This window comes from Suricata suricatta, chromosome 17 (genome assembly GCF_006229205.1).
Source record: "Suricata suricatta isolate VVHF042 chromosome 17, meerkat_22Aug2017_6uvM2_HiC, whole genome shotgun sequence".
Lineage (NCBI taxonomy): Eukaryota > Metazoa > Chordata > Mammalia > Carnivora > Herpestidae > Suricata > Suricata suricatta.
In genome coordinates, this window is record NC_043716.1 from 28,072,188 (window position 1) to 28,096,674 (window position 24,487).

At 52.9% G+C, this 24,487-nt stretch overlaps 1 protein-coding gene and 1 non-coding gene across 2 annotated transcripts; both read left to right on the plus strand.

Moving 5' to 3' along the window:
- Window positions 1–6: 6 nt before the first annotated feature.
- TRIM25 (tripartite motif containing 25) lies at window positions 7–22,189 on the plus strand. Its single transcript, XM_029928709.1, has 9 exons — window positions 7–630; window positions 6,288–6,383; window positions 9,399–9,632; window positions 13,472–13,643; window positions 15,264–15,329; window positions 18,194–18,220; window positions 18,538–18,615; window positions 18,695–18,793; window positions 21,557–22,189. Exons 1-9 carry the CDS (start codon window positions 28–30, stop codon window positions 22,084–22,086), a joined length of 1,905 nt encoding a protein of 634 aa, XP_029784569.1. The 5' UTR covers window positions 7–27; the 3' UTR covers window positions 22,087–22,189.
- Window positions 8,747–8,880, plus strand: LOC115283114. Its single transcript, XR_003904923.1, has one exon. It is a non-coding gene; the product is annotated as a small nucleolar RNA SNORA42/SNORA80 family (small nucleolar RNA).
- Window positions 22,190–24,487: the final 2,298 nt, after the last annotated feature.

Sequence of the window (24,487 nt, forward strand, 5' to 3'; positions counted from 1 at the left end):
GCGTCCCGTCCGGTCCCCAGGAACGCCATGGCAGAGCTGATCCCCCTGGCCGAGGAGCTGTCGTGCTCCATCTGCCTGGAGCCCTTCAAGGTGCCGGTCACCACTCCGTGCGGCCACAACTTCTGCAGCTCATGCCTGGACGAGACGTGGGCCGTCCAGGGCCCGCCGTTCCTGTGCCCGCAGTGCCGCGCCGGCTATCAGACACGGCCGCAGCTGCACAAGAACACGGTGCTCTGCGCGGTGGTGGAGCAGTTCCTGCAGGCCGACTCGGCCTGGGCGACAACCTCGCTCCCCGACGGCTGGACGCCGCCCGCCTGCGCCGCCGAGCCCCGCCCGGCCTGCCAGGTGGCCTGCGACCACTGCCTGAAGGCCCTCGCCGTCAAGACGTGCCTGGTGTGCATGGCCTCCTTCTGCCAGGAGCACCTGCAGCCGCACCTCGACAGCCCCGCCTTCCAGGACCACCAGCTGCAGCCTCCCGTCAAGGACCTGATGCGCCGCAAGTGTCCCCAGCACAACCGGCTGCGAGACTTCTTCTGCCCCCAGCATAATGAGTGCATCTGCCACATCTGCCTGGTGGAGCATAAGGCCTGCTCGCCTGTCACCCTGAGCCAGGCCAGCGCAGATCTGGAGGTAAGGGGTGGGGAGAGGGGAGGGAGCCGCAGTGGGCATTGGGTGTCCTCTACGGATCCCCTGGGGTAGGAGGATGGGCCTTGCTGGGCCTGAGAACAGGGGCAGGGGCGTCCCTAGTGTCTTAATAGAAGGGGGGGGACTCACAGTTCTGGTCTGTCATCCTTGGTCCACCGTCTTCCCCCCACCCTCTGTCTTACAGAGGGGATTGCTGAAGACGTGCGGTTGCTTGCCTCATAGTACTTGTATGATGATGTTTAGTAGAGGATTTCCAACGTCAAATATGAACCCTGGAGGCACCCTCTGTTCCCTCATTTAAATCCTGGAGGCCCCCAGGAAGTGGATATAATTAGTTCCGTTTTACAGTTGAGGACATGGAGGTCCAGAGAAGTTAATGTAGCCCGAGCTAAGCCAGTAAAGCAGCTAGGCAGGCATTGGGACCTCAACGGGTTTGACTCGACAGTTTGCCGTGTCTCCCCATGACCACCCTTGTATCTGAGTGCATGGAGCATGGGACATTCTTGCAGGCGTGAGGTCATGTGAGCAGAAACTTGTGGTGAGCCAGAGAGTGACCAGGGAGGATCGCTCTGAGCAGGATGGTAGGCAGAGTCCCAAATATCTCTGGATACTAGCCAGAGATACAGCCAGACTCTTGCACCATAGTGCTGTCCGCCCAGGCCTTGTGCCTTGGAGCACAGCGTTTGGCCCCTTGGGCCTGAGAGTCTTCATCCGTAAAGCTAGGAGGTGGGACCAGGTGGTTTCCTAGGGGGTCTTCCAGGTCTGTTGATTTTAGTGGTTGGAAGGAAATTGTAACTTACCCTTGTGGACTCAAGGCAGAGGCTGAAAAGATGTCATCGAACTCCTTTCTTATATCAGCCTGCACTCCGAGGCCTGGCCTGATTGCCCCTCATTTTCACAGCCAAGGACTGTCCTGTTGTTGAGGAGATAGGAGACCTGGCGGAGGTTTGCTGTGGTGCCAGGAACAGGCTGCGGGCCTTGCTCCTGTGAAGCCATAGCCCCTCCTGGGCCTGGTCAGCTTCTCGGTCCAAGCTGGATCCCTCAGGACCTCTTCCCTGTGTCTCGGAGGCCAGACCTCAAGGCACCGTCTGAGAGTTGACCTCCGAGGCTGAAATGACGCAGGTCTGAACCAAACTGACTCCATGACAGGCTTCAAGTTTCCCCTCTGACCTTGGAGGCCTAGGTGTCAGTTTCTCAGAATCATTAGACAATAAAAGGACACAGATTGCTCAACCAGGGACCACCCTAGTAACACCCAATCAGAAGCGGCCAGCTAAAATGCTTAACACTCCTAAGGGCAGGCCTAGAGATAGAAGCTATAGATAATCACTTATTGCTTAAAGCTAGTTACACCTTATGTGAGGGTCCTGGGTCCACTCTGTAATTGGTTAACACTCTAAATGTCATGATTGGATCCCGCCAAAAGTAAGGAACACTATAAGCATTGTATTTGGTTAAAGTTACTGCCAATGATGTTAGGCGATAATGATTGGATCACTGTACCTGTGTCTCAATTTCCTGTAACTCCCCCTTCCCAAAACCTGTAAAGGCCCTACCCCGCCTTTGTTCGGGGCTCTCAGCACGGATCCACTTCGCTGGTAAAGTTGGTGAGCCCGGGTTTAGGCCCGGCGAACTTAAGCCTGTAATAAAGCCCTTTACTTTTGCATGCGTGACTCGGTCTCCCTGGCGGTCTCTGGTTTTTGGGGACGATATTGAAATCTGAGCATAACAAGGCACAGCTATGTCAGGCCTCGGCACCTGGGTCTCCACCGGCCACACCAAAGAACCTGCCTAGCCTTTCGAGCTGGGAACCCTGCTCTGCTCCACATCGGCTGTGGTTCAGGGCAAGTCACTGCAGTTCTCTGAGCCACAGCTTCCTCATCTGTAAAATGGGGTTAAGAGCATCCCTTTCCGACCTGCAAGGTGGTCAGGAGACTCCCAGGAGATGAGCTTTGTAGGCAGGGCCCAGTGTCAGGCAGGTGGCTGGTTTATACAGGCTTCGACCTGAGCTGAGTGTTGAGACCTGAACTTGAATGCTGACTTTTTTCCCTAGCTGAGTGAGCGCTGCCTAATCACTGACAGTGTGGTTTCTAGGAAGAGAGCTTGCTGGAGGTGGTGTCAGGCTGTCCAGTACTTCTTGGCCCTGGGGTTCTCCGGCCTGTCCCTGAGGACTGGGGCAGCTGGCTTCTGCCAAAAGGGTCTTCTAGAAGTTCTTATCTGCGGAGGCAGAAGGCAGTAGGGGCAGCAGGGTCCCTCTCAGCCTGGCCTCGAGCTACAGGTCCCTCTCTCAGCCTCGGGCCTGGAGCCCGACCCTGCACCCAGTATTCCTGGGTGCCGTACACGCATAGCCTTGTAATCCCTGTAACTGGCCCTGCCCTGTGGTCTCTTCCACCAGCCTCCCCTTCTGGCCCTGCCGCTGCCCCTTGCTGGGACAGAGCCAGCGCCATCTGGGCAGTGCCCTGGCCGTGGGAGGCTGGCCTGTCCTGATCCCGGGCGCCTAGCAGACTCGGGGCTCTGCTGCCTCTCATGTCCTTGTTATGCCAAGATCACAATATCGTCCCCCAAAACCAGAGACCACCAGGGAGATTGAGTCACGCATGCAAAAGCAAAGGGCTTTGTTACGGGCTCGAGCTCGGGCTCACAGACTTCACCAGCGCAGTGGATCCGTGCTGAGAGCCCCAAACAAGGGCTGAGCTGGGTTTTTATGGGTTTTGGGAAGGGGGAGTTACAGGAAATTGAGACATAGGTACAGTAATCCAATCATTATCGGGTAACAGCATTGGTAGCAACTTTAACCATACACATTGTCCAGAGTGTTGGTTACTTTTGGCGGGACCCAATCACAACATTTAGAATATCTTTGAAATTAACAGAGTGAGCTAAGGACCCCCACGGAGGGTGTAACCAGCCTTAAGCAATATAGCTTCTATCTCTAGGCCTGCCCTTAGGAGTGTTAAGCATTTTAGCTGGCTGCTTCTGATTGGGTGTTACTAGGGTGGTCGCTGGTTGAGCAATCTGTGTCCGTTTATTGTCTAATGATTCTGAGAAACCGACACCGAGACCTCCAAGGTCAGAGGGGAAACTTGAAGCCTGTCATGGAATCAGTTTGGCTTAGACCTGCGTCCTTTCATCCTCATGATGGACCCAAGTCCCTGATCTGGGAACAGGTCTTCAGAACTTCAAAAACGTTCCTACCCGTGACGAGGGGATTGTTGCACCTGTCACAGTCCTTGGGCCACTGTCCTGTGTCCACAGGCAGGTAGGCCCCTCACTGCCATCAGGGGACTGACATATGTGTTTGATTACTGATGGATAAGGTTTTCCCGAACCCAGAGGTGTGGGGTGCACTGACTGGCTGTTGGAGGTGGAATGGTGTTGGGCCTTTGGCAACCCCCCGGGTGTTCTGAGTTCTCTTGTCGCTCTGACACCTGTGAGACCCGATCTGCCGTGGCCTGGCCTTCTGTCTTTGGCCCACAGCTGATCTTGGCCACTGTGAGAGGCCAGGTCAAAGGGCACTGTCACAGAGGTTGAATTTGAAACCTCACCAGTGACTTGGGCTTTCGGGGTCGAGTTAGTGTGGCCTTGGCCTTCGATTCCAGGCCTCAGTATGTGACTTGTCACTGTGCTGTTCGAGAGCAGGTTCAGAGCTGAATATCTCTAGTGGTGTGGGAGAGGCAGGAAAGTGGAATGGGAGGGCTGGACGATGTTGAGCCAGCTCATTAACAGAAGTAAATGGTTTTTTCCTAGACATTTGCACCGTGAGTGCTTTGATTGTAACGCCAGGCTCTTGGGACCCCAGTTAACAGAGATGTGACCTGGGGCGAGCCTCTTCATTACTCTGCCTCAGTGTCCTTATTTAGAGAGGGCGGGCAGCTCCCACTTTCCAGTGATGTTCTTAGCTCTGAGTTAATACCTGTAAAGCACTAGAACTGTTATGCCCAGATCACAATATCCCCAAAGACTGAGACCACCAGGGAAACTGAGTCATGCACACTAAAGCAAAGGGCGTTTATTTGGGCTTAAGCTCTAACTCTCAGACCTCACCAACGCAGGGGATCCGTGCTGAGAGCCCCGAACAAAGGCTGGGTAGGGTTTTTATGGGGTTTGGAAAAGGGGGGTTACAGAAAATTATGACATAGGTACAGTCATCCAATCATCATTGTATAACAGCCTTAGTAACAATTTTTAATCATACACATTGTCCAGCCTGTTCGTTGCTTTTGGCGGGACCCAATCACAACATTTAGTGTTTCTTTGAAAATAACCAATTACAGGGTGGGCCAAGGACCCCCACGTAGGGTGAGTATCTGGTTATTCTAGTATTAAGCAACAGGTAACTATCTATAGTTTCCATCTCCAGGCCTGTCTTTAGGAATGTTAAGTGTGTTAGCTGGTCGCTTCTGACTGGGTGTTGCGAGGGTGGTCGCTTGTTAAGCAACATGTGCCCTTTTCCTGCTATTGTCTAGCGATTCTGGGAAACTGAAACTTAGGCCTTTAAGCTCAGATGGGAAACTTAAAGCCTATCTTGGAGTCAGTTTGGTTCAGACCTGTGTCCTTTCAGAACAACTCCTGGCTTACAGAACACAAGAAACACCAGCTGCTGTGATGATGGGGGTGATTTTCCTTCCCATTTCTGCGCCGCAACATTTATCCATTATGAACGTGGATAGAAATAGTAAGAGGCCTCAGATGTTACTGTTTCCCTCCATGCATAGTTGACCGTGGTTCCTGGAGGTGGCTAGAGACAGCAATTCTCAGTCACCTTAATTCAGTTTCAGGGGTTGACCTGGTGGTGAGCTGGCCTCTTGCTTGTTCATCCGCCCGCGGGGCACACCAAATGAGCCTTGGATTCTGACTTTTGTCCCCCTGCTTCCCTGAGGTCGACCGTGGCTCTTCCAGCAGTCTTCCGGAATCGGCATAGATGGCTCTGAGAGAACACCCTCAGAAACCAGGCTTTTCTCTCTGGGTTTTCTCCTCCCAGATCTTGGCTCTGCCCTCCTTCCTGGCTTAGTTAGCGCTCCCTTGTCACTAAGCAGATTTTTCTTCCCAGTAATTTGTCTGCTTTTCTGGTAGTTTGCAGTGGGAGGGCTGGCCTGAGGGACTGAAGCAACCGCCCCAGGGCCATTGGTTCTGGCTTTTGTGTGAACTTGGCTTCAGTGCTGAGCCTCTTGCCTCAGTTTCATTGTCTGTAAATGGGTGTGCTAATGAAGCAGCTCTTGGAAATGCAAGCTGACCTTTAGTTTGGCTTCACTAAGATCCAGGCACCACAGGGAGTTCTTACATTGTTTCAGTTAATCCTCCTACTAGCCCTGGGGTGGGAACGGTTGTATCTATTTCATGGCCTAGGACATCCAGTGTGAGACTCTTGGACAGATGGGAATCGGTTGGACTAAGTCCTATGCTCCTAACTTCTTTCTTCTACTGTTCCTCTAAAAGTTGGAAGAGAGGCAATAAATAAGAGAATGCTTCCAACAGCTACAGGCAGGCGAGACTCGGGGCAGCAGAAATGCCTGTGGCAGAGCTTCCAGGCTTCTGTGCTGGCGACGGGGCTGATGGGGGCGGGGCTGAGGGGGTTGAGGGGGCTGAGGGGGCTGAGGCGGGCGGGGCTGAGGTGATTTCTCACAGTCTGGTTTTCTCTGCAGACCAAGCTGAAGCATAAACTGACCATCATATACGGTCAGATCAATGGTGCATCCAGGGCACTGGAGGACGTGAGAGCCAGGCAGCAGGACATGCGGGTGAGTGACGGGCTCTCCACTGCCAGCCTCGGCCCTGGGCCTCCCTCCGCCTCCAGGCCGGACAGCCTCAGCTCTGAACGCAGCAAGGCTTCACACTGGTGTCACACATGGTGGCGGAATTAGACATCAACCTTGCAAGGCGTCCAGAAAGCTATGTTCCCAGGAGAGAGCCTTCGTAGACCCAAACTGAAAACTGTCTACAAGCCCTGACCTTGGTGTGGGGAGGACAGGGTCAGTCACTAAAAATTAGGGTTAAAAAGTAGTAATACAGGGACGCCTGGCTGGCTCAGTCAGTAGAGCATGGGACTCTTGATCTTGGGGTTGTGAGTTTGAGCCCCATGTTGGTGTAGAGCTTACTTAAAAAAAAATCACAAAAGGATGATGTGATGGATGGTTCAGTTGGTTTGTTATGCCCAGATTACAGGGCCCCCCAAAAACAAGACCACCAGGGAGTCCAAATCACGTATGCAAAAGCAAAGGGCGTTTATTCCGGCTTCAGTTCAGTCTCTCAGACCTCACCCACGCGGTGGATCCGTGCTGAGAGCCCCCATCATCAGTCGGGCAGGGTTTTTATTACAGTTGGGGTGAGGGATGGGGTGAAAGGTAGGGTGAAGGGCAGGGATTACAAGATGATTGGGCGGCGCGTTGGCAGAGGTTAGTGCAGAGCGGGGTGATTTGCTAATTTAAAACTAAGCAGGCCTAAAAAGTAGCGGGAATGTCAGGTACCTTTCTGACATCTTATGATTAGCCTGGGCTAGGGGTGGTGCTCGCTCAGGCAATAGGTGGGTGTGAGTCGGTTTTTCTTTCCGTCACTGCTGAGTCACTCCTAGGAAAACAGTAACTTAGGCCTGCTAGTTTCTGAGGCTTATTTGAAGCCTGTCATGGCGCTAGTTTGGCTCTTCGGGTTAAGCGTCTGACTTCTGCTCAGGTCATGATCTCCCCGTTCGTGAGTTCAAGCCCCATTAGGCTCTGTGCTGACAGCTCAGAGCCCGGAGCCTGCTTCAGATTCTGTCCCTCTTTCTTGACCCCTGCCCTGCTCGCACTCTGTCTCTCTCTCTCAAAATATGAATAAATGTTAAAAAACCATGAAGAAAAGAGTACTAATATAAAAAGGGGTTATGATTTATTTCCTTTTCCTTTTTGAATGTTTACTTACGTAGAGCGTGCGAGCATGAGCTGGGGGAGGGCAGAGAGAGCGGGAGAGACGGAGCTCCAGGCAGCCTCTGCTTTGGGCGTGGGTCCCAGGACCGCGCCATCAGGACCTGAACGGAAATCAGGAGTTGGAAGCCGCAACTGGTTATGATTTAAATGGGTGGGGGGGAAAACCAAGAAGTAAAGGTGTATACCCACTAGAGTTACATCCTTTTATAAAAAGAAAGTGTCATAGTTCTAGGGCCGTCATAACAAATTACCGCAAATTCCGCTCACAAGGAGAACTGTGTTCTCACGTTCTGGAGGCCAGAATCCTAACATCAAATGCAGGGCCACACCTCCTCGTTTTAGGAAGAATCCTTCCTTGCCCCTTCCAGCTTCTGGTGGCTCAGGCGTTCCTAGGCTTGTGCTGTGTTACCTCAGCCCCGTCCCTGCCTCTTGTATTCACGTGATCTCCTCCTCCGTGTCATTCCTTCTGTCTCTGATAAGGACACTTGTCATTGGATGGAGGGCCCACTGAGGTAATCCAGGATAATCTCATCCCAAGATTCCTACCTTCATTACATCTGCAGAGACTGTTGCTAAGTAAAGTCAGCTTAGCAGGTTCTAGGCAGATTTCCCGGGGCGCATAATTCAACCCAATATGGGAGTATGGGAGAAAAGACTGGAAGGAAGTATACTAAGAGAATAGTGGTACCAGTATTGGAGTTGTAGAATTAGAGGTTTTTTGTTGTCTAGTTTTCACAAATCTTGTAAGGTTTTTAACATTATATATTAAAAGAAAAAATATGTGTATACATATATTTTTTTAAATTTTAAGTTTTTAAGTAATCTCTGTACCCAACAAGAGTCTCTAACTCATGGTCCAGAGATCAAGAGTTGCATGCTCTTCCAACTGAGCCAGCCAGGCGCCCCCAGAGTCCTTTCTTATTACTCTACTACTGCATGGGGTGTTTTCCTCACTTCTTTGGTTGAAGCTGGGTCACCATCAGATCTTTGTTCTGTCTTGCAGTCAAAGGGACAGGGAGGAAGAGTATTACACATCCCACTTTTGCTCACACTGCACTGGGAGTAGCTTAGTCACATGGCCAAGTCCAGCTGCAGGGAATCCTGGGATATGTAGTCTGTGGCAGGGTAGCCACATGCCCTTGTAAACTCCAGGGGGGTTCTCTTACTTGAAGGGAAGCCATTCTTTAAAATTTTTTTTTAATGCATGGGTTTGGATTTATGGCAGGCCCGTCCCCCTGGGCCTCTCATACTGTCCCATGCCACAGTGAAGGTGGCTCCGAACCATGGCCTGGCCTCCACGCTGTAGGCTGCAGGCACTGAAGTGGGTTGCACACTGAAAAAATAAAATTAAAAAAAATTTTTTAAATGTTTATTTATTTTTGAGACAGAATGTGAGCAGGGGAGGGGCAGAGAGAGAGGGAAACACAAAATCCAAGGCAGGCTCCAGGCTCCGAGCTGTCAGCATAGAGCCCGACGCGGGGCTCAAACCCAGGAGACGTGAGATCATGACCTGAGCCAGAGTCAGACGCTTAACTGGTGGAGCCACCCAGGCGCTCCCCGAATCCTTACTGATAGATATCCAGTTCTTTCCGGGATTGTGGTAATTCAAACAATGCTGCTTATGAGCATTCTCCCATCTGCCTCTGGGGCAGGTATCTGAGCATGTTCCTTCATTTGGGTATGAGCGGCTCAGGTTCACTAGATATTGCCAACTTCCCATGCAAAGCAGTGTGCCCATGTGTCCCCCCACAGAGGTAAGAGTCCCTGGTGCCACACACCTCACCAGCGCTTGGCACCTCAGGCGTAGCTTCTCGGCCTGTCTGACGCACGCCCCTGGATCTTAACCCCCGGCAGGAGGCTGCAAACAGGAAGACGGAGCAGCTCAGACAAGACTACATGGAAATCAAGGCGCTCCTCGATGCCGCGGAGGCCACCTCCACCCGAAAGATAAAGGAAGAGGAGAAGAGGGTCAGTACCAAGTTGGACAACATTTACCAGATCCTCCTCAAGAAGAGGAGTGAGATCCAGATGCTGAAGGAGGAGGTTGAACTTGCCCTGACCAAGGGGAATGAGTTTGAGTTTCTGGAGGTAGGTCTTGATGAAGACATTGTAGAACATGCCTTCTGCCTGCTGTTACGATGTTGATTGCGGGTGTGGTGGGGCCCTCAAGGAGAAGAGGCTGTAGGAGGGCATTGGAAGCATCCCCGAGACACACGCTGTATCCGATTCCTATGCAGTGTGACAACTTAGCACACACTTGGTGGCTCGGAAGAGCATGTGCTTGTTATCTCACACTTTCTGTGGCTCAGGAGCTGGGATGCGGCTTAGGAGTTGCCGCCTGAGTGTCAGCTGGGCTGTTGAGCTCTCGCACTTGTTGGCAGAATTCAGTTCTCGTGGTGCAGGCCTGTGGTCCCAACTGTCTTGCTGTCCCCACTGTCCTGCTGGCTGGTGGCTGAGGTCTGCCCTCCGTTCCCACAGGCTGCTGCCGTTCCTTACCACGTGGCCCCCTCTCAAGTTGGCAGTGACCACCCTCTGGGAAAGTCTGGTCCCCTTTTTTTTCCTGCTTAGATTATTGATCTTTTGTTTTTTTCTTTTTGTAGAAAGAACATTCTTTCTTTTTTAAAAAATTTTATTATTTAAAAAATTATTTTTAATGTTTTTATTTTAGAGAGAGAGAGACAGCATGAGCATGAGAGGGTCAGAGAGAGAGAGGGAGATACAGAATCTGAGGTAGGCTCCAGGCTCTGAGCTAGCTGTCAGCACAGAGCCCGATGTGGGGCTCGAACCCACGAACCGTGAGATCAAGACTTGAGCTGAAGTTGGTCGCTTAACCAACTGAGCCACCCAGGCACCTCACTTTTTTTTTTTAAGTTTGTTTATTTGTTTTGAGAGAGATAGAGCACGAGTTGGGGAGGGACAGAGAGAGAGAGAGACCTAAGCTCTGTGTGCTGTCAGTGCAGAGCCTGACACGGGGCTCGATTTCATGAACTGAAATCATGGCCTGAGCTGAAATCAAGAATTGGATGCTTAACTGACTGAGCCACCCAGGTGCCCCTATTTTGTTTCCCCAGTATAATGCATGCAGTATTGTATTAGATTTAGGTGTACAATGTAGTGATTTAACTCTTTTTTTTTTTTAAGTGATCCAGCAATTCTGTACATTACTCAGTGGTCATTATGAAGAGTGTGCCCTTCTAAAAATTATTTACTTGTTTTATTATTTTTTTTTATTTTAAATTAAAAAAAAATTTTTTTAATGCTTTTTATTTATTTTTGAGAGACAGAGAGAGACAGCTGGAGCAGGGGAGGGTCAGAGAGAGAGGGAGATACAGAATCTGAAACAGGCTCCCAACGCGGGGCTCGAACCTACGAACCGTGAGATCTGACTTGAGCCGAAGCCGGATGCTTAACCGACTGAGCCACCCAGGCACCCCTATTTTTTTTTTTTTTTATTTTAGAGAGAGTGCAAACATGGGAGAGGGGCAGAGAGGGAGAGAGAGAGAGAGAGAGAGAGAGAGAGAGAGAGAGAGAGAGAGAGAGAGAGAGAATGAATTCCAAGCAGGTTTCTACACTCAGTGAGTCTGATTCCATGGTTTTGGGATCATGACCTGAGTGAAAATCAAGAGTCAGATGCTCGGGGCACCTGGGTGGCCCTGTCAGTTAAGCCTCTGACTTCAGCTCAGGTCATAATCTCATGGTTTGTGAGTTCGAGCCCCACGTCAGGTTCTGTGCTGACAGCTCGGAGCCTGGAGCCTGCTTTGGATTCTGTGTTTCCTCTCTGCCCCTCACATGTGTGTTCTCTCTCTCTCTCTCTCTCTCTCTCTCTCTTTTTCTCTCGTTCTCTCAAAAATAAATAAACATTAAAAAAAAAAGTCAGATGCTCAACTGGCTAAGCCACCCAGTCGCCCCATGATGAGTGTATTCTTAATCCCTTTCACCCATCTCACCCATCCTCCCACTGACACCCCCCCCACCCCGTAACCATTGGTTTGTTCTCTATAGTTAAGAGTCTGTTTCCTGGCTTTGTTTCTCTCTCTCTCTCCCTCTCTCTTTTTTTTTCTCTCTTTTTCACTTTGCTCGTTTCTTTGGTTTCTTACATTTCCACAAATGAGTGAAATCATATGGTATTTGTCTTTCTCTGGCTTAATTTCACAGTACTCTTTAGCTCCGTCTATGTTATTGTAAATGGCGAGATTTCATTCTTTTCTTATGAGCCTGGCCCCTTTTAATGGCTCCTACCTGGTTAAGTCAGGCCCACCCAGGATACTCGCCTTTCTGATGAACTCAAAACCAACAGATTTGGGATCATCATTACATCTGCAATATTCCTTCAATTTTTCCATCGAAGGTAACCTAATCCTACCATACTCACTGTCCTGCCCATTCTCAGAGGGAGGGGATCATATAGGGTGTGTACCCCTGGACCAGGTGGGCACCTTGGGGGCCTTGTTAGAATGTTGTCTCCACCCCTTCCCTCCATCGCTCCTCCCACTGGAGCCTGGAAGTGTCTTTCTAAAGCACAGACTGCCCCCCCCCCCCCGCCCCATCTGACCTTGTGTCCCTTAGCTCCCCTGTCTTTGGCTGCAGAGTCCTCTCTTGTCCCGTGCCGTGACCACAGCAGAGCCCTCGCCGTTACCCAGACACACCAGGCATTGGATGGGAATGCCATGGCTGTCCTTTGCCCAGGGCCGCTCCAGACTCCCTGTCTTCCTCGAATCCTGCTATTCCACCATTCCTGGCGGTCGAGTGGGTCATTCTGCCTCCGCCGTAGCACTCAGTGGGTTTATTTTAGATGTGTCCGTTGGTGCATCTGCTGACCGCTCCTTCGGGCCAGGCCATCCCTTCTTCCTGCCCCCTCCTCCTGGTGTGCAGGGTGCCTGGCATGCAGTGGGGGTTCCGGTGAGCCCCATCGATGGCGTGTCGACCCCTCAGAGGCCCAGGTTCCTTGTTCAGGTCCTGGTGAGAGTAGAGGGGTGACTGGGAACCTTCTCATCCCCCTGCACGGACTTCTTTCCGGGCCTAGGCTTGGCGCCACCGAGTTTCATCTCCGTGGTCCTTCCTGTGTGTTAGAGTAGCTGCCTAGAGCTCTCGGAGAAGGATTCGGAGTCCCTGTCTGGGGGCCTCTTGATGCTGTGTGACCCGATTGTAGCTCAGGTTTGGGGCCTTCTGTGAGAGCCTCCCTTTTCCCTGGCCGTGCCCTGGCCGAACCCTTTGCCCCCCTGTGGCAGCCCTGTCCAGTTTTAGGACGCATGTTCGAAGTTGGTCTTTGAGGACTGGGATGGCCCTGAGCTCCTGAACTTTTCCAGCCACAGCCAGAGGAGTTGAAGAGGATTATCCACGGGGTCAGGAGATTTGTGTCCCAACTTTCTTCCTGCCACCAGCTGGCAGTGTTCCTAGCAGGACCCTTTTTCTTTCTTTTTTCTCTTTCTATCTTCCCCCCATTCCTTTCTTCCTCTCTCTCTTTCTTTCTCTCTCTCTTCCTTCTTTCCTTCCACATTCGTTCATTCTTTTGAGAGAGACAGAGCGTGCAGGTGCGGGTGGTGGGCAGAGAGAGAGGGGGACGGGGGATCCGAAGCAGGCTCTGTCCTGACACCAGAGAGCTTGATGCAGGGCTTGAAATCATGAACTGTGAGATCATGACCTGAAACCAGCAAGAGTTGGATGCTTAACTGACTGGGCACCCCATGTTCGTTATTTCTTGACTTCAGTCTCCCCCTTGGTAGGTCAGTGGCCTCTGAGGGCCCAGATCCACAGTGCTGTGACCTAAAGTGGCGTGTTAGCCCCAGCACCCTCTGGCCAGCATTTTGAGAAGACTGATTGGACTGAGCCCCCTGGGCACAGGGCAGCCCCTCCTGGAGCTCATGAGGGCCAAGCTCAGGCCCTGGCTTCCCGGGAGCTGCCTGATCTGATGCCCTGGCTTGTTTCAGAAAGCAGTAAAACTGCAGGGAGTCTCCGCAAAGCCGGTCTACGTCCCCAAGGTGGAGCTGAATCAGGAGCTGATAAAGGGCGTCTGCCAGAGCACCTCAGACCTCAAAAATGAGCTGAAGCGGTATGTCCGGCAGCCCCAGGACAAGAAGGCTGAGGAAGCCACCGGCTCAGGTAACCGTTCGCAACCCCCACGCTCCCCTCCCGGGACCCCTGAGATGGAATCAGGGAAAGGGTCCTGACCCAGAGCACTGGGGCTTCAGTTCCGGGATCCTGAAACGAGGTTGTGGGGAAGCATCCTGAGAGCGTAGCCATCCTTCCTGAAACATTTCTGGGGGCCTTGATGTTAACGCTGGGACTTTTTGGACAGGCTCTTTTTGCATGTGATCTTGAGGCTGACTGGGATGGCTTTTTTTTTTCTAAGTTTATTTATTTATTTTGAGAGAGGGAGAGAACAAGTAGGGGAGGAACAGAGAGAGAGAGAGAATGCCGAGCAGATTCTGCATTGTCAGTGCAGAGACCGATGTGGGGCTCGAACTCAAACCATGAGATCTTGACTTGAGCCTAAATCAACAGTCGGATGCTTAACTAAGCCACCCAGGCACCCCTCATATGGCTTTTGAATGGACTCTGGGTTATCAGTGTATTTGGTGGAGGAATGGCTATTTCTAGGGTCAGAGAAGCCTGGAATTCCTCCCTGATACCCTCCCGCCTCCCTTCCCCCACACCACTGTATCCAGTACAGATTTCACTTCTTAAATATCTCCTGACTCAGTCCATTGGTTCCCTGCTGGCTATCACCGGTGGCAGCTTTCTAAATAGTTTTCTGTCCACTCCTGCTACAGCCAGAGAGAGATTTTCAAGATGCAGATCTGGTTTCCTAGGACCCTCTCCCTCACCCTGTTTAGAGAATATCCATTGCTTTTAGATTTCAGACCATGCTCTTGACCGTGGCCCTACAAGCCCCTACCTGGTCAGGTCCTGTCTATTTCTCCAGCCCTCAAGTGCCCCCTCCTCCCATACATCTCTCTGCATTCAGTTGCTTGCATATGCTAAGCTTCCTGCCACAGGGTCTTTGTGCACGCTCTTCTCCTTGCTTATAAGACTCAGACTCCACCATCTTCACCAGTAACTCCTGTCACCTTTCAGAGAGCAGTTGAAACATTCTGTTTCTCAGCAGACCGCCCCATGACCACTCTCACCACTTAGACTAGGTACCAGAATCCTTATCCCTCGGGAACCTTTGCACATCTGTCATTTTGTTCTTCCCCCACCAGGTTGCAATCTCTGTGAGGGCAGGGGCTGGGTCTGTTTTTCATCCAGCGTTCTCCTCCCAGTGCTTAGCGCAGTCTGGCACATAGTGAATCTTACCAGGTAACCCAGGGGTTGGGCTTGAATTCCCGCTTGGCAAGACGAGTGTCCCTTAGGGGGCCTCTGGAACGGGTGTGGCGCACTCCATACAGGGTGAAGCTGGTGGCGCATTGGACACGCATCCAAGGTGCTCTTCCCCGGCTACAGTGGGAGAAATGGAAGCTCAGAGAGGGTTCAGAGGTCATAAAACTGGGCGCTGGCAGAGGAAAGACTTAATCCTGGCTACATTTTAAGCCAGAGAAAAACGGGACACACCAAACTCATCTTTCTGGCCCCTTGTCTCTAGCTCTTGTAAATGATTGGATGGGGAAAGTCAGTGGAAATTGCCTTTGTAAACCCTCTCTCCACCTGCCCGTGGCAAAGCAGGCTCCTGGGGTTGCTTTGGAACAGCTGCATAAACGAATCCCTTCTTCTTTGGCACAGGGAACCCTGGAGAGCATGGCGCAGCACCTTCGCACAAACCTGCACACTTTTCCAAGAAAGTCCCAAGTAAGTAGCCCTGCTGCTGTCCCTGTGGCCACAGCCTGCTGTGGCTGGCGGGGGCCCCGGCCGGCACCCAGGGGTTGTCGCGCTCTCCGGATGGGCTCAGCCCGTGCCCAGTTGCCGGGGGCCCGAGTGGACCTGGGGTCCGCACTGAGTAGAAGGTGGAGGGGCCGTTGCAGGAGCTCCCCTGGGGAGCCCAGCAGGACCTGCCCGTCAGCACTGGCTATACGGGCTGCCTGGGCCAGCCAGGCTACCAAAGGCGGCTTGACTTGAGGGATACTGACTCCCATGTTCCGGTGCTTGGGCAGAGCCCCCTGGCGGGGCCTGGCCATGGCCCTGGAGGAGCAGAGGCTAACCCTCTCCAGTAGCTCAGGGCCTTGGTTGTCATGTGCTTCTGCTGTCATAGCACTTCCTGACCTTTTTTCATTATTGCCCTTCTCTTACCAGCCATGGAAGACACTTTTTCCCCATTTGCCCCCACCTGTGAAAATTTAATGCCGCACATATGCAGTAGACCTGTTTATATATTACGCTTAAGAAAAAAATTTTTTTTTAAGAAAAAATTTTTAATGTTTATTTATTTTTGAGAGAGAGAACATGAGAGGAGGAGGAGCAGAGAGAGAGGGAGACAGAGAATCTGAAGCAGCCTCCAGGCTCTGAGCTGTCAGCACAGAGCCCACCGCGGGGCTTAACCCCACCAACCGTGAGGTCATGACCTGAGCTGAAGTCAGATGCTTAACTGACTGAGCCACCCAGGCGCCCCTATATATTATGCTTTTCTACATAGGGAGTAAGATTTCTTTTCACCCTCTTCCACCAAGAATGAATTTTTGCCCCCTTAGGGGCCGTGTCAGCCACACATTGAGAAGGGACAGGCTGTTGAGATGGGGGCTGGGGAGAAGAATAGTCCTCGGTTTCCCCATCTGTCCAATTCGGATAGATGCCGGCCTCACGGGATTCCTATGAGTGAACCTCAGGCTCACTTGGGACACTGGTTGTGAAGCTCTTATTTTATTTTTATTTGAGAGAGAGAGAGTGCGTGGGGCAGAGAGGGACAGCGTGAATAGGGAGGCTGCCCCCGGGGGGTGAGGGGACTCTTGCTCTGTGTTGTTTGCTCTAAGGGTTTAGTTTGTCTTTGGCATTTCCGAACGGCATAGAGCCAGAGGCCGGGGTGCCTGGTGTGGGGGCGCAGGGAGCCCTCGGCTCAGCGAGAAAGTGTGGAAGGGCACTTGGTGTGATCAGCAAAAGATAGGGGAACAATCGCTGTGCACCTGTGTCCTTCTCCGGTCACGCTCCCCCGAAAGCTTCCTTGCCCCTGCCCCACATCACAGGCACTGCTCTAAGCAGGAGATGCTGTGGGTGTCAGCCAGGGGCTGAGGTGGGGAAATGGGCAGGTAAGGAGTGGATGGGTCACCATGTAGATGGCACTCTGAACAGCTGTGATGACTGGGGAGGGGGCCCGTGCCGTGCCCTAGGCCAGTGGCACAGCCTGGGGTTCTCCCAAGATGCTGGTCCGGAGGCTCCTGGGTGGCTCAGTTGGTTGGGTCTCTGACTTCAGCTCAGGTCAAGATCTTGTAGTTCATGAGTTTGAGCCCCACCATCTGTGCTGACAGCTCAGAGCCTGGAGCCTGCTGCAGATTCTGTGTGTCCTCTCTCTTTGCCCCTCCCCTGCTCACACTCTGTCTCTTTCTCAAAAATAAGTTAACCTAAAATATTAAAAAAAAAAAAAGATGCTGGTCCAGTGGGAGGGGGCGGGTAAGGAGGAGATGGGGGCAGAGTGAAGACAGTGCCTGGAAAAAGGACTGGGAAGTGGGAGGAAGCAGAGCTAGGGCGTCATGTGGGGCTGAGTGGGGGCCGGTGTGGGGAAGGTGGAGGATAATAGGAGAGGGCGGGGCTGACCTGTAATGTCGAGTACCCTGCGGGAGGGCAGGGATAAGGTCCCGAACACCCCTTGTCATCCCAGTGCTGGGGAAAGTGGCAGAGGGAGCCCCACATCTTCTAGCTCAAGTAGACTGGAGTATGCATCACAGCCCCCCAGGGGCTGGTCACACAGATCCCTGGCCCCCCACCCCCCACCCCAGGCTTTCAGGTTCAGCAGGTGTTGGACAGATCTCAGAGTTTGCATTTCCTACAGATTTCCCTGGTGATGCTGCTGCTGCTGCTGGGGACCACACTTTGAGAGTCCGTGCTTTAGCTAAACTTAGTCTCCATAGGTGCACACTCCAGAGAGTTTTTAAAGACTGTTGTGATAGGGCAGCCCTGGTGGCTCAGCATGACTCTTGATTTCAGCTCGGGTCATAATCTCACGGTTCGTGGGTTTGAGCCCCGCATCAGATTCCATGCTGATACTGCGGAGCCTGCATCGGCTTCTCCTCTCTCTGCTCCTCCCTACTTATGCACATGCATGCTCTCTCTCTCAAAAATAAATAAACATAGAAAAAGACTACTGTGATATTTGTCAAGCCATTTCTTTGCTGGTTCCCCCACCCCCTTTTTTTTTGTATGTTTACTTTTGCATTTTTCCTTTTAAAGAGATGTAATCTATCTTCAGTAAAATGTGCAGATCTCACGTGCAATTGGATTAATTTTGACAGATGCTTATGTGTGTGTTCCCATTACCCAAATCAAGTTAAAGAATTTCCATTACCCCAGGAAATTCCTTCATGCTCCTTATTATCCGTCCCAGTCCCCCAAATCACTGTGGCACATTTCTGTCCCCATAGATTCATTTGCTTGTTTCCGACTAAAACAGCCTAGCTTTCTTTGTAGGGGTCACATTCATGCAAACAATTGTTACTATGGTCTGTTGAAACTGTCATTGTGCAGTGTGTGAAAAGAGTTTAATTCTAAAAATCCCTTTTTTTTTCCAGAAGAAGAAAAGAAACCCAAGAAACCTCGTAAGTGATGCATTTGTACATCTTTTTGTTTCTCGAGGTTGCCCAGGTGTGGAATTAAATGCAGGGAAGGCTGCCCCCTCCCCCGTCAGGTTCTGTGATGGCGCTGGAGTGCTGTGATTCTGTTCTCTGGCGGCAGGCGGGCCCGAGGCTGGGGGTGAGGACAAGTGTACGTGAAGGAGACAGATAATGAGTGTAGCCCTGTCCGGCCGCACCTGTCCAGGTGTGGAAGTAGCTCTTGAAAATCCGCGTGGCAGGGAGACAGGCCATCTGGTCACTGCGACGTGTGTCCAATTCATGTTTTTCCTCCGCATCGCCAGCCCCTGCCTCTGCCGCGCCCAGCAGTATGCCCACCTTCGGAGCCCCGGCGGAACAGTTACCGGACTTAAAGCAAGAGAGTGAGTCATTGCGGGCAAGGGGCCGTGGGGGGTCTGCCCTGAGTTGGTTCTGAAAACGGCTCTCTGTGTCCTCACCCAGCTGCATACAAAGCCTCCACCGCGCAGCCGAATGCAGCGGCCCTCAAGACCAAGGTGCTGGAAACCTTCTTAGCCAAGTCCAGGTCCGAGCTTCTAGAATGTGAGTAGCATGGGCTCTGACGAGTGGTCCCGCTGGCCCTCGGGCACTCCTGTGTAGCTCTACACCGGCCTTTGCCCTCGCCTCCGTTAGGAGGTTCTGCCTGGCTCCCCCTTCCCCGGCTAGTGGCCCGCCCGTCCTCTGTCAGTACCTGCCCTTTGTCTCCTCCCTTCCTAGCCAGCACGGACCTTGCACAGGTGCTCTGAACCCCCAGCCCTCGTGAGTCCGGCTCACCCCTTTCTCTGGGCCAGCACCTGCTGCCCACGGCTGTGCCTCAGTCCCCCTCTAGGTTTCCCGCCGGCTCCCCTGCCATTCTAGAATCTTGCCACTTGTCTTTAGTCTTCTGCAGCCCCCTGCCCCCCGCCCCAGCTTCACAGAGAAGAGGGGCCCCTTATGCTGGTTATTGCCATTTCTCTTGCATCGACACCTGCTTCCTCCTGCCCTCCCTGCCCCCTCCCTAGAGCCAGCCAGGCCCCTCCCCCTCTGTCTGGACTCCCCTTCCTCATCCTCACCATGCTCCCGGGGCCTGCCCCTCCACACCGTGTTTAACTCTCCCTCATCACAAAAGCAGAGCAGAACAAAGGAAAACAGCGGCCTTTCTTGGGGGGACTTTCTGTGTGTCCACCTCCCTTTCACCTGAATACTGGTTAAAAAATACCAGTTCCTGGGCCCCAGGCCAGTGCTGCAAGATAAGCTGGCAGGGGAGCAGCCTAGAAAGCTGTTGTGAAACTCATTTCCTTGGTGATCCTTTTTGAGGAAAGTTGGAAAAATGCAGCTACTGTGTAGCCCCCCAGTGCTGGTCCTCACCCGAGACTGCGAGACTGCGTGTCCGAACACCTGGGGAGTGTGACCGAAACCCCCTGCAGGTCTCTCTGCTTCTGAAAACTCCCTGGGGCGGGGCATGGGCTGTGAGGGGCCAGAACCAACACTCCCATTCTCCCATGGCAGTCTGGCCTCTGTCCCCACACTCAGCTCTGGCTGAGGGTAGTGGCAGCCCCCGTGCATCTGAATGTCAAGGACATATACTCTGGCTTCTCTTCAGATCGCATAAATCTTTCACCTTTTACTGAATGTCAAGGACACCTTTCAGCCTTCAGTTGGCTGGCCCTCTCAGCTGCCTCCCTCCTTCCAGGAACACTGTCTCCCTACGGCTGCTGAGTCCCTGGGCCCCCCTGGGCACCACCTGCCTCTCTAGTCACTCCTTAGGCTCCTTTGCAAACTTGCCCTCCCTGATCCAACTGGAAGTGATTCGCGTTCCTGCCCCAGGGCCAGGTCTAGGCTCCTCCCACCATCGCTCTTTCTGTGTCCCCTTCATACCGCAGCCTTACAGAGCAGCACTTTGCATTTGTACCCACTTCCGTGCAGCAACTAAGACCTGATTTGCAAAGCCGGCCCTGGCCCTCCTTCCTCCTCCTTCCTCCTGAGCGGGTAGCGGGTTCTGGGGGGATGGGCTGTGGGGGGATGGGTGGATACTTGAGTTTCTCAGGGCCACCCTCCCCCTTGCTTCCTGTTGTTCCCACCCCGGGCCTGGCTCTGGGCCAGAGCTAACTGCTGCCCAGCTGCTGGTGAGGTGCTGAACCAAGTTTTTCCTGAGCCCCACTCTCCAGGAGCAGGGAAAGTGAGTTCTAGCAGCTCAGGATCTTGAAGAACCTTTTCCTCAGCCCATTCCTTTTGCCCACAGAGAAACTCAGGGCTCTGTGTAAAGTATCCTGCCCTAAGCCACCTAGCGAGGGAGCGGCAGGAGGTGGTGAAAAACCAGGGCTCTTGGTGTCCAGCTTCCCAAGCTAGGGATTGTCCCTGTGCAGTGCTGCCTAGAACCTGCCAGGCCAGGGGCTCCTGGGAGGGAGGGGGTGGGAGAGGTCCTAGGAAGGAGGTGGAAGGTAGAGACTATGCTCAGCTGAGCTGTCTTCAGCTCCCCTGGAACTGGTTGGAACTGTGGCGGGAAGGGCGTGTGTGGCCCACCTCAGGGAATAGAGTCAGGTGACTTCAGTGCTCACAAATGTTGTTCGGCTCCCCGCTGCCCTTTAAGTACAATTTAGACCCTTTAACTGTCTGCTCTGTGGCCCCAACATGTCCCCCTTCCCCTGCTAGGGCCACTCTTCCGGCTACCTAGCCTTTGCCGGTCCCAGCACATGCCTGCTATCCTTGTGACCCCAGACTCTGCTCTCGCTGTGCCCTCTGCCCCGAATAGCCTCCCCCCGCTGTGCTTGCATCTTTCTGTTTAATTTTTCTCATCATCCTGTTACTGGGCTCACATTCCAGCCCCATGGGCAGCGTTCCCCCCATGCTCTCCCCACCCTTCAAGTGAGCTGTTTGGCCCTGTAGCAGCGTGCCCACCATTTAGCGGTGCGCATCTCACCATGTTGTGGGCACGGGCTTGCCCTGCTTGCTGCGGTGTGGACGCCACGAGGTCAGCTGCCATGCCTGTTCTGAAACCTGCATCTTGCACAGAATCCGGTGCTCAATGAATGGCTTTGGGTGGATGAATAGACAGATGGGTGACTGATAGATGGACAGCTGGCTGAATTGATGGATAGATGGACAAGTGACTGGTTGGACAGAATGGGTGAATAGATGGATACGTTGTGGATGATGAATGGGTAGATATTTGGATGGATGAATAGATGGCTGTGTGGCTGGCTAGATGCAAGGATGGGTAGACAGATGGATAAAATAAATGAACAAGTAATACTGGTTGGGGAAAGGGTTCAAAGTGAGAACGTGTTGGGCTCCTCGTAATCGGTTCCTTGGGTAATGCTTTCTCAGATGCCATTAAATTCAGCCTGGACTACAACACGGCCCACAACAAGGTGGCGCTGACGGAGAACTACACCGTAGCTTCCGTGGCCGACTTACCCCTCAGCTACCAGCCACATCCCAAGAGGTTCACATACTGCTCCCAGGTGCTGGGCCTGCACTGCTACAAGAAGGGGATCCACTACTGGGAGGTGGAGCTGCAGAGGAACAACTTCTGCGGGGTGGGCGTCTGCTACGGCAGCATGCCGCGGCAGGGCCCCGACAGCCGGCTCGGCCGCAACGCCGCCTCCTGGTGCGTGGAGTGGTTCAATACCAAGATCTCTGCCTGGCACAACAACGTGGAGAAGACGCTGCCCCCCACCAAGGCCACGCGGGTTGGCGTGCTCCTCAACTGTGACCACGGCTTCGTCATCTTCTTTGCCGTCACCGACAAGGTCCACCTGATGTATAAGTTCAAGGTGGACTTTACGGAAGCCGTGTACCCGGCCTTCTGGGTGTTCTCCGCGGGTGCCACACTCTCCATCTGCTCCTACAAGTAGGCGGGCCACGGACACTGGCCTCCGGGTGCCCAAGGCACTGGTGGGAGGCCTGCAGGTGGGACTCTCGGAGAGTTTCCTGAGACTCCTCAGGGTTGAGAGTGTTGGGGGGGGGTCTTGGTGGGGGGTGGGGGGGCTGGGGGAGGTGCTCATGCTGTGGGCCAGGAAGCACTTCCACTTCCTGGTGCCCCTCGGGGCAGGGTGACCTCCTCCCTCTTGTTCCGGTAGGTCCCCAGCTGCTGGCAGCTGGATGGGGTTTGGGGAGGTAAAGTCATGAGCGCCTTTTTTCCTCTTGGAGGGAATCTGTAGCCACCGCAGGCTCTTTCTCGGGTCGCCTAGTGTAAGGTCCTTGGCCTTCTGGAGCAGCCTTCGGACCTTAGTGTTTTCATTATTCTCTATAGGGCTATTCAACTGAAATAGATTTTTAAAAAAAAATCCCACGTCATTGAATTGCTATATTAATTCACCCCTGTAGGTGGGGATTCGGGTGTATGCTCCAACTCCTGGTTATTTTCTGTCCTTCAGGGAAACTGCCCATAGCAGGTCTCTACCCAGATCACAGTTTCTAGAAGAGGTGGGTCCTCTCCCTCCACAGGAGAATGGTCTGCTTCCCTTCCTCTCCTTGTACCTCACACCTCGTCAATGGTTTTAAAATGTTTAATCCAGCAGGAAACTTTTCAGACGAAGGTGTCAAACCATGATCTGAATCAGCCTGTGTTGAATTTGTGATTCAAGGTCAAGGTGACCCCACTCGCACTCTTGGTGGGTGCTCTTTGACTGCATGCGAAAGAGCCTTGCAGGAGGCCTTCTTCCCATAGGCTTTGGAGCCAGGAACACCACTAGGCAAGAGGGACCCTGACCTGGGTTGACACTGTGGTGGTTTTGCTCATATTAGCATCTTGCCTTCTTACTGACAACGGTGCCCAGGGATAGCCTCTCGTCCCCAGGGCTGTGAGGTACTGGACCGGCTGGTGTAATTCCCACGGTGGCCAGTACAGTCGAGTGGACTGCAAACTTGATGTCCATAGCCCATGATCATACAAATCACGTGGGACAAGTCATGTGGGGCTGCCTCGGGGACCGTGCTAGTTCTCCTGCCGGCGTGACCACCCGTGGCCAAGAGTCTTCTAGCAGATCCCATGGGAAATAGCAACATTCCTAATTTTCCCTGGCTACAGGCCGCAGGCCCAGTGTGACCCTTTTGTGAGTCGCACACCTGTCCCTGGAACTGCACTAGCCCTTTCTCTTTTTCTTCTTTGAGCCAGTTCCAGATGGGACTGACCAGGCGAGGGGACCCAGAGACTTTCAGGGCCAGTGAGAGAACTATGGAACTCCAACACAAGGGGTATGTTTCCTGCAGGGCTTTCTGTGCAGTGAAAGGAACCCCAGTCTGCTAAGGGGCAGGAGGGACCAAGATTGCCAGAATTTCCCAAGCTCCTCCTATCCTGATGCTGTCAGGACGTAAATTCCCAGTCTGAAAGTGGGAGAACTTTAACCTCTTTTTGGTGAAACAAATCCTACGCTGGACTTTCCTAAGAGGGGAGCTAAGCTCAGTCTCTTTGTGGTATAAAAAAAGAGGCCAACCACTGGGGATGTCGGGACCCCAGACCTTCTCTATGAATTAATGCATCTCTGGCCTTGTGCTGGAATTTCAGGGCACTCTGATCAGACCCAGAGCACCGGAAATTCTTGACAGGGATGCTGCTCTGTGTCCTCTCCCAGTAAGGACTTTTCACTTCCTTGGGAGAGAGATCATCTTTGGAGGGAAGGCCTTCCTGCTTTTAAGTTTTCTTCCTTTGATACTGGGAAGGAGACTTCTTTGGTGATTCTTTTCTGCTTTTGGCAAAGGTCAAAAGCATCTTCATCGATCTTCTGAAACCAAAGCCTTATCTGAAGCTGACTTGCACTTGGGAAACAGCTAGGCTTGGAAGAGGAGGACGCTGAAGGTTAATCCCTGGGTCCTGCTGTGGCTCTCTCTGCAGATCCGAGGGCAACAGGGGGAGACCCTCCCTGGCGACCCTACAGCACAGGATGGGGAAGCGCAGTTCCCTCTGTTTTTAAGAGTGACAGAGCGGTAACCCAAGGTGAACTCTGTGCAAGGCGCCCCGGAGATGTGAACTGAGGCGTGCATGCCCGCTGTCTTGGGCCATCTTGTCTGCGGTGGGGGGACCTTGTACTCCCTTCACGTGGCAGGGCTGCTGAGTCCTCAAGTTGGGGGCAACATTGCATTCATCTGACTTCTCTATTGCAAAGTAAGTCAGTGAGGAGGTACCAGATGACTCCACTCACCACCCTGGACCTCCCATCATGGAGAGGATGCCTCCTAGATTCGCCCCCATCCCCACCCCACCCTGAACCCTGGGGAGGAGTCAGAAAACCCGGAAACACAAACATAAAAATACTG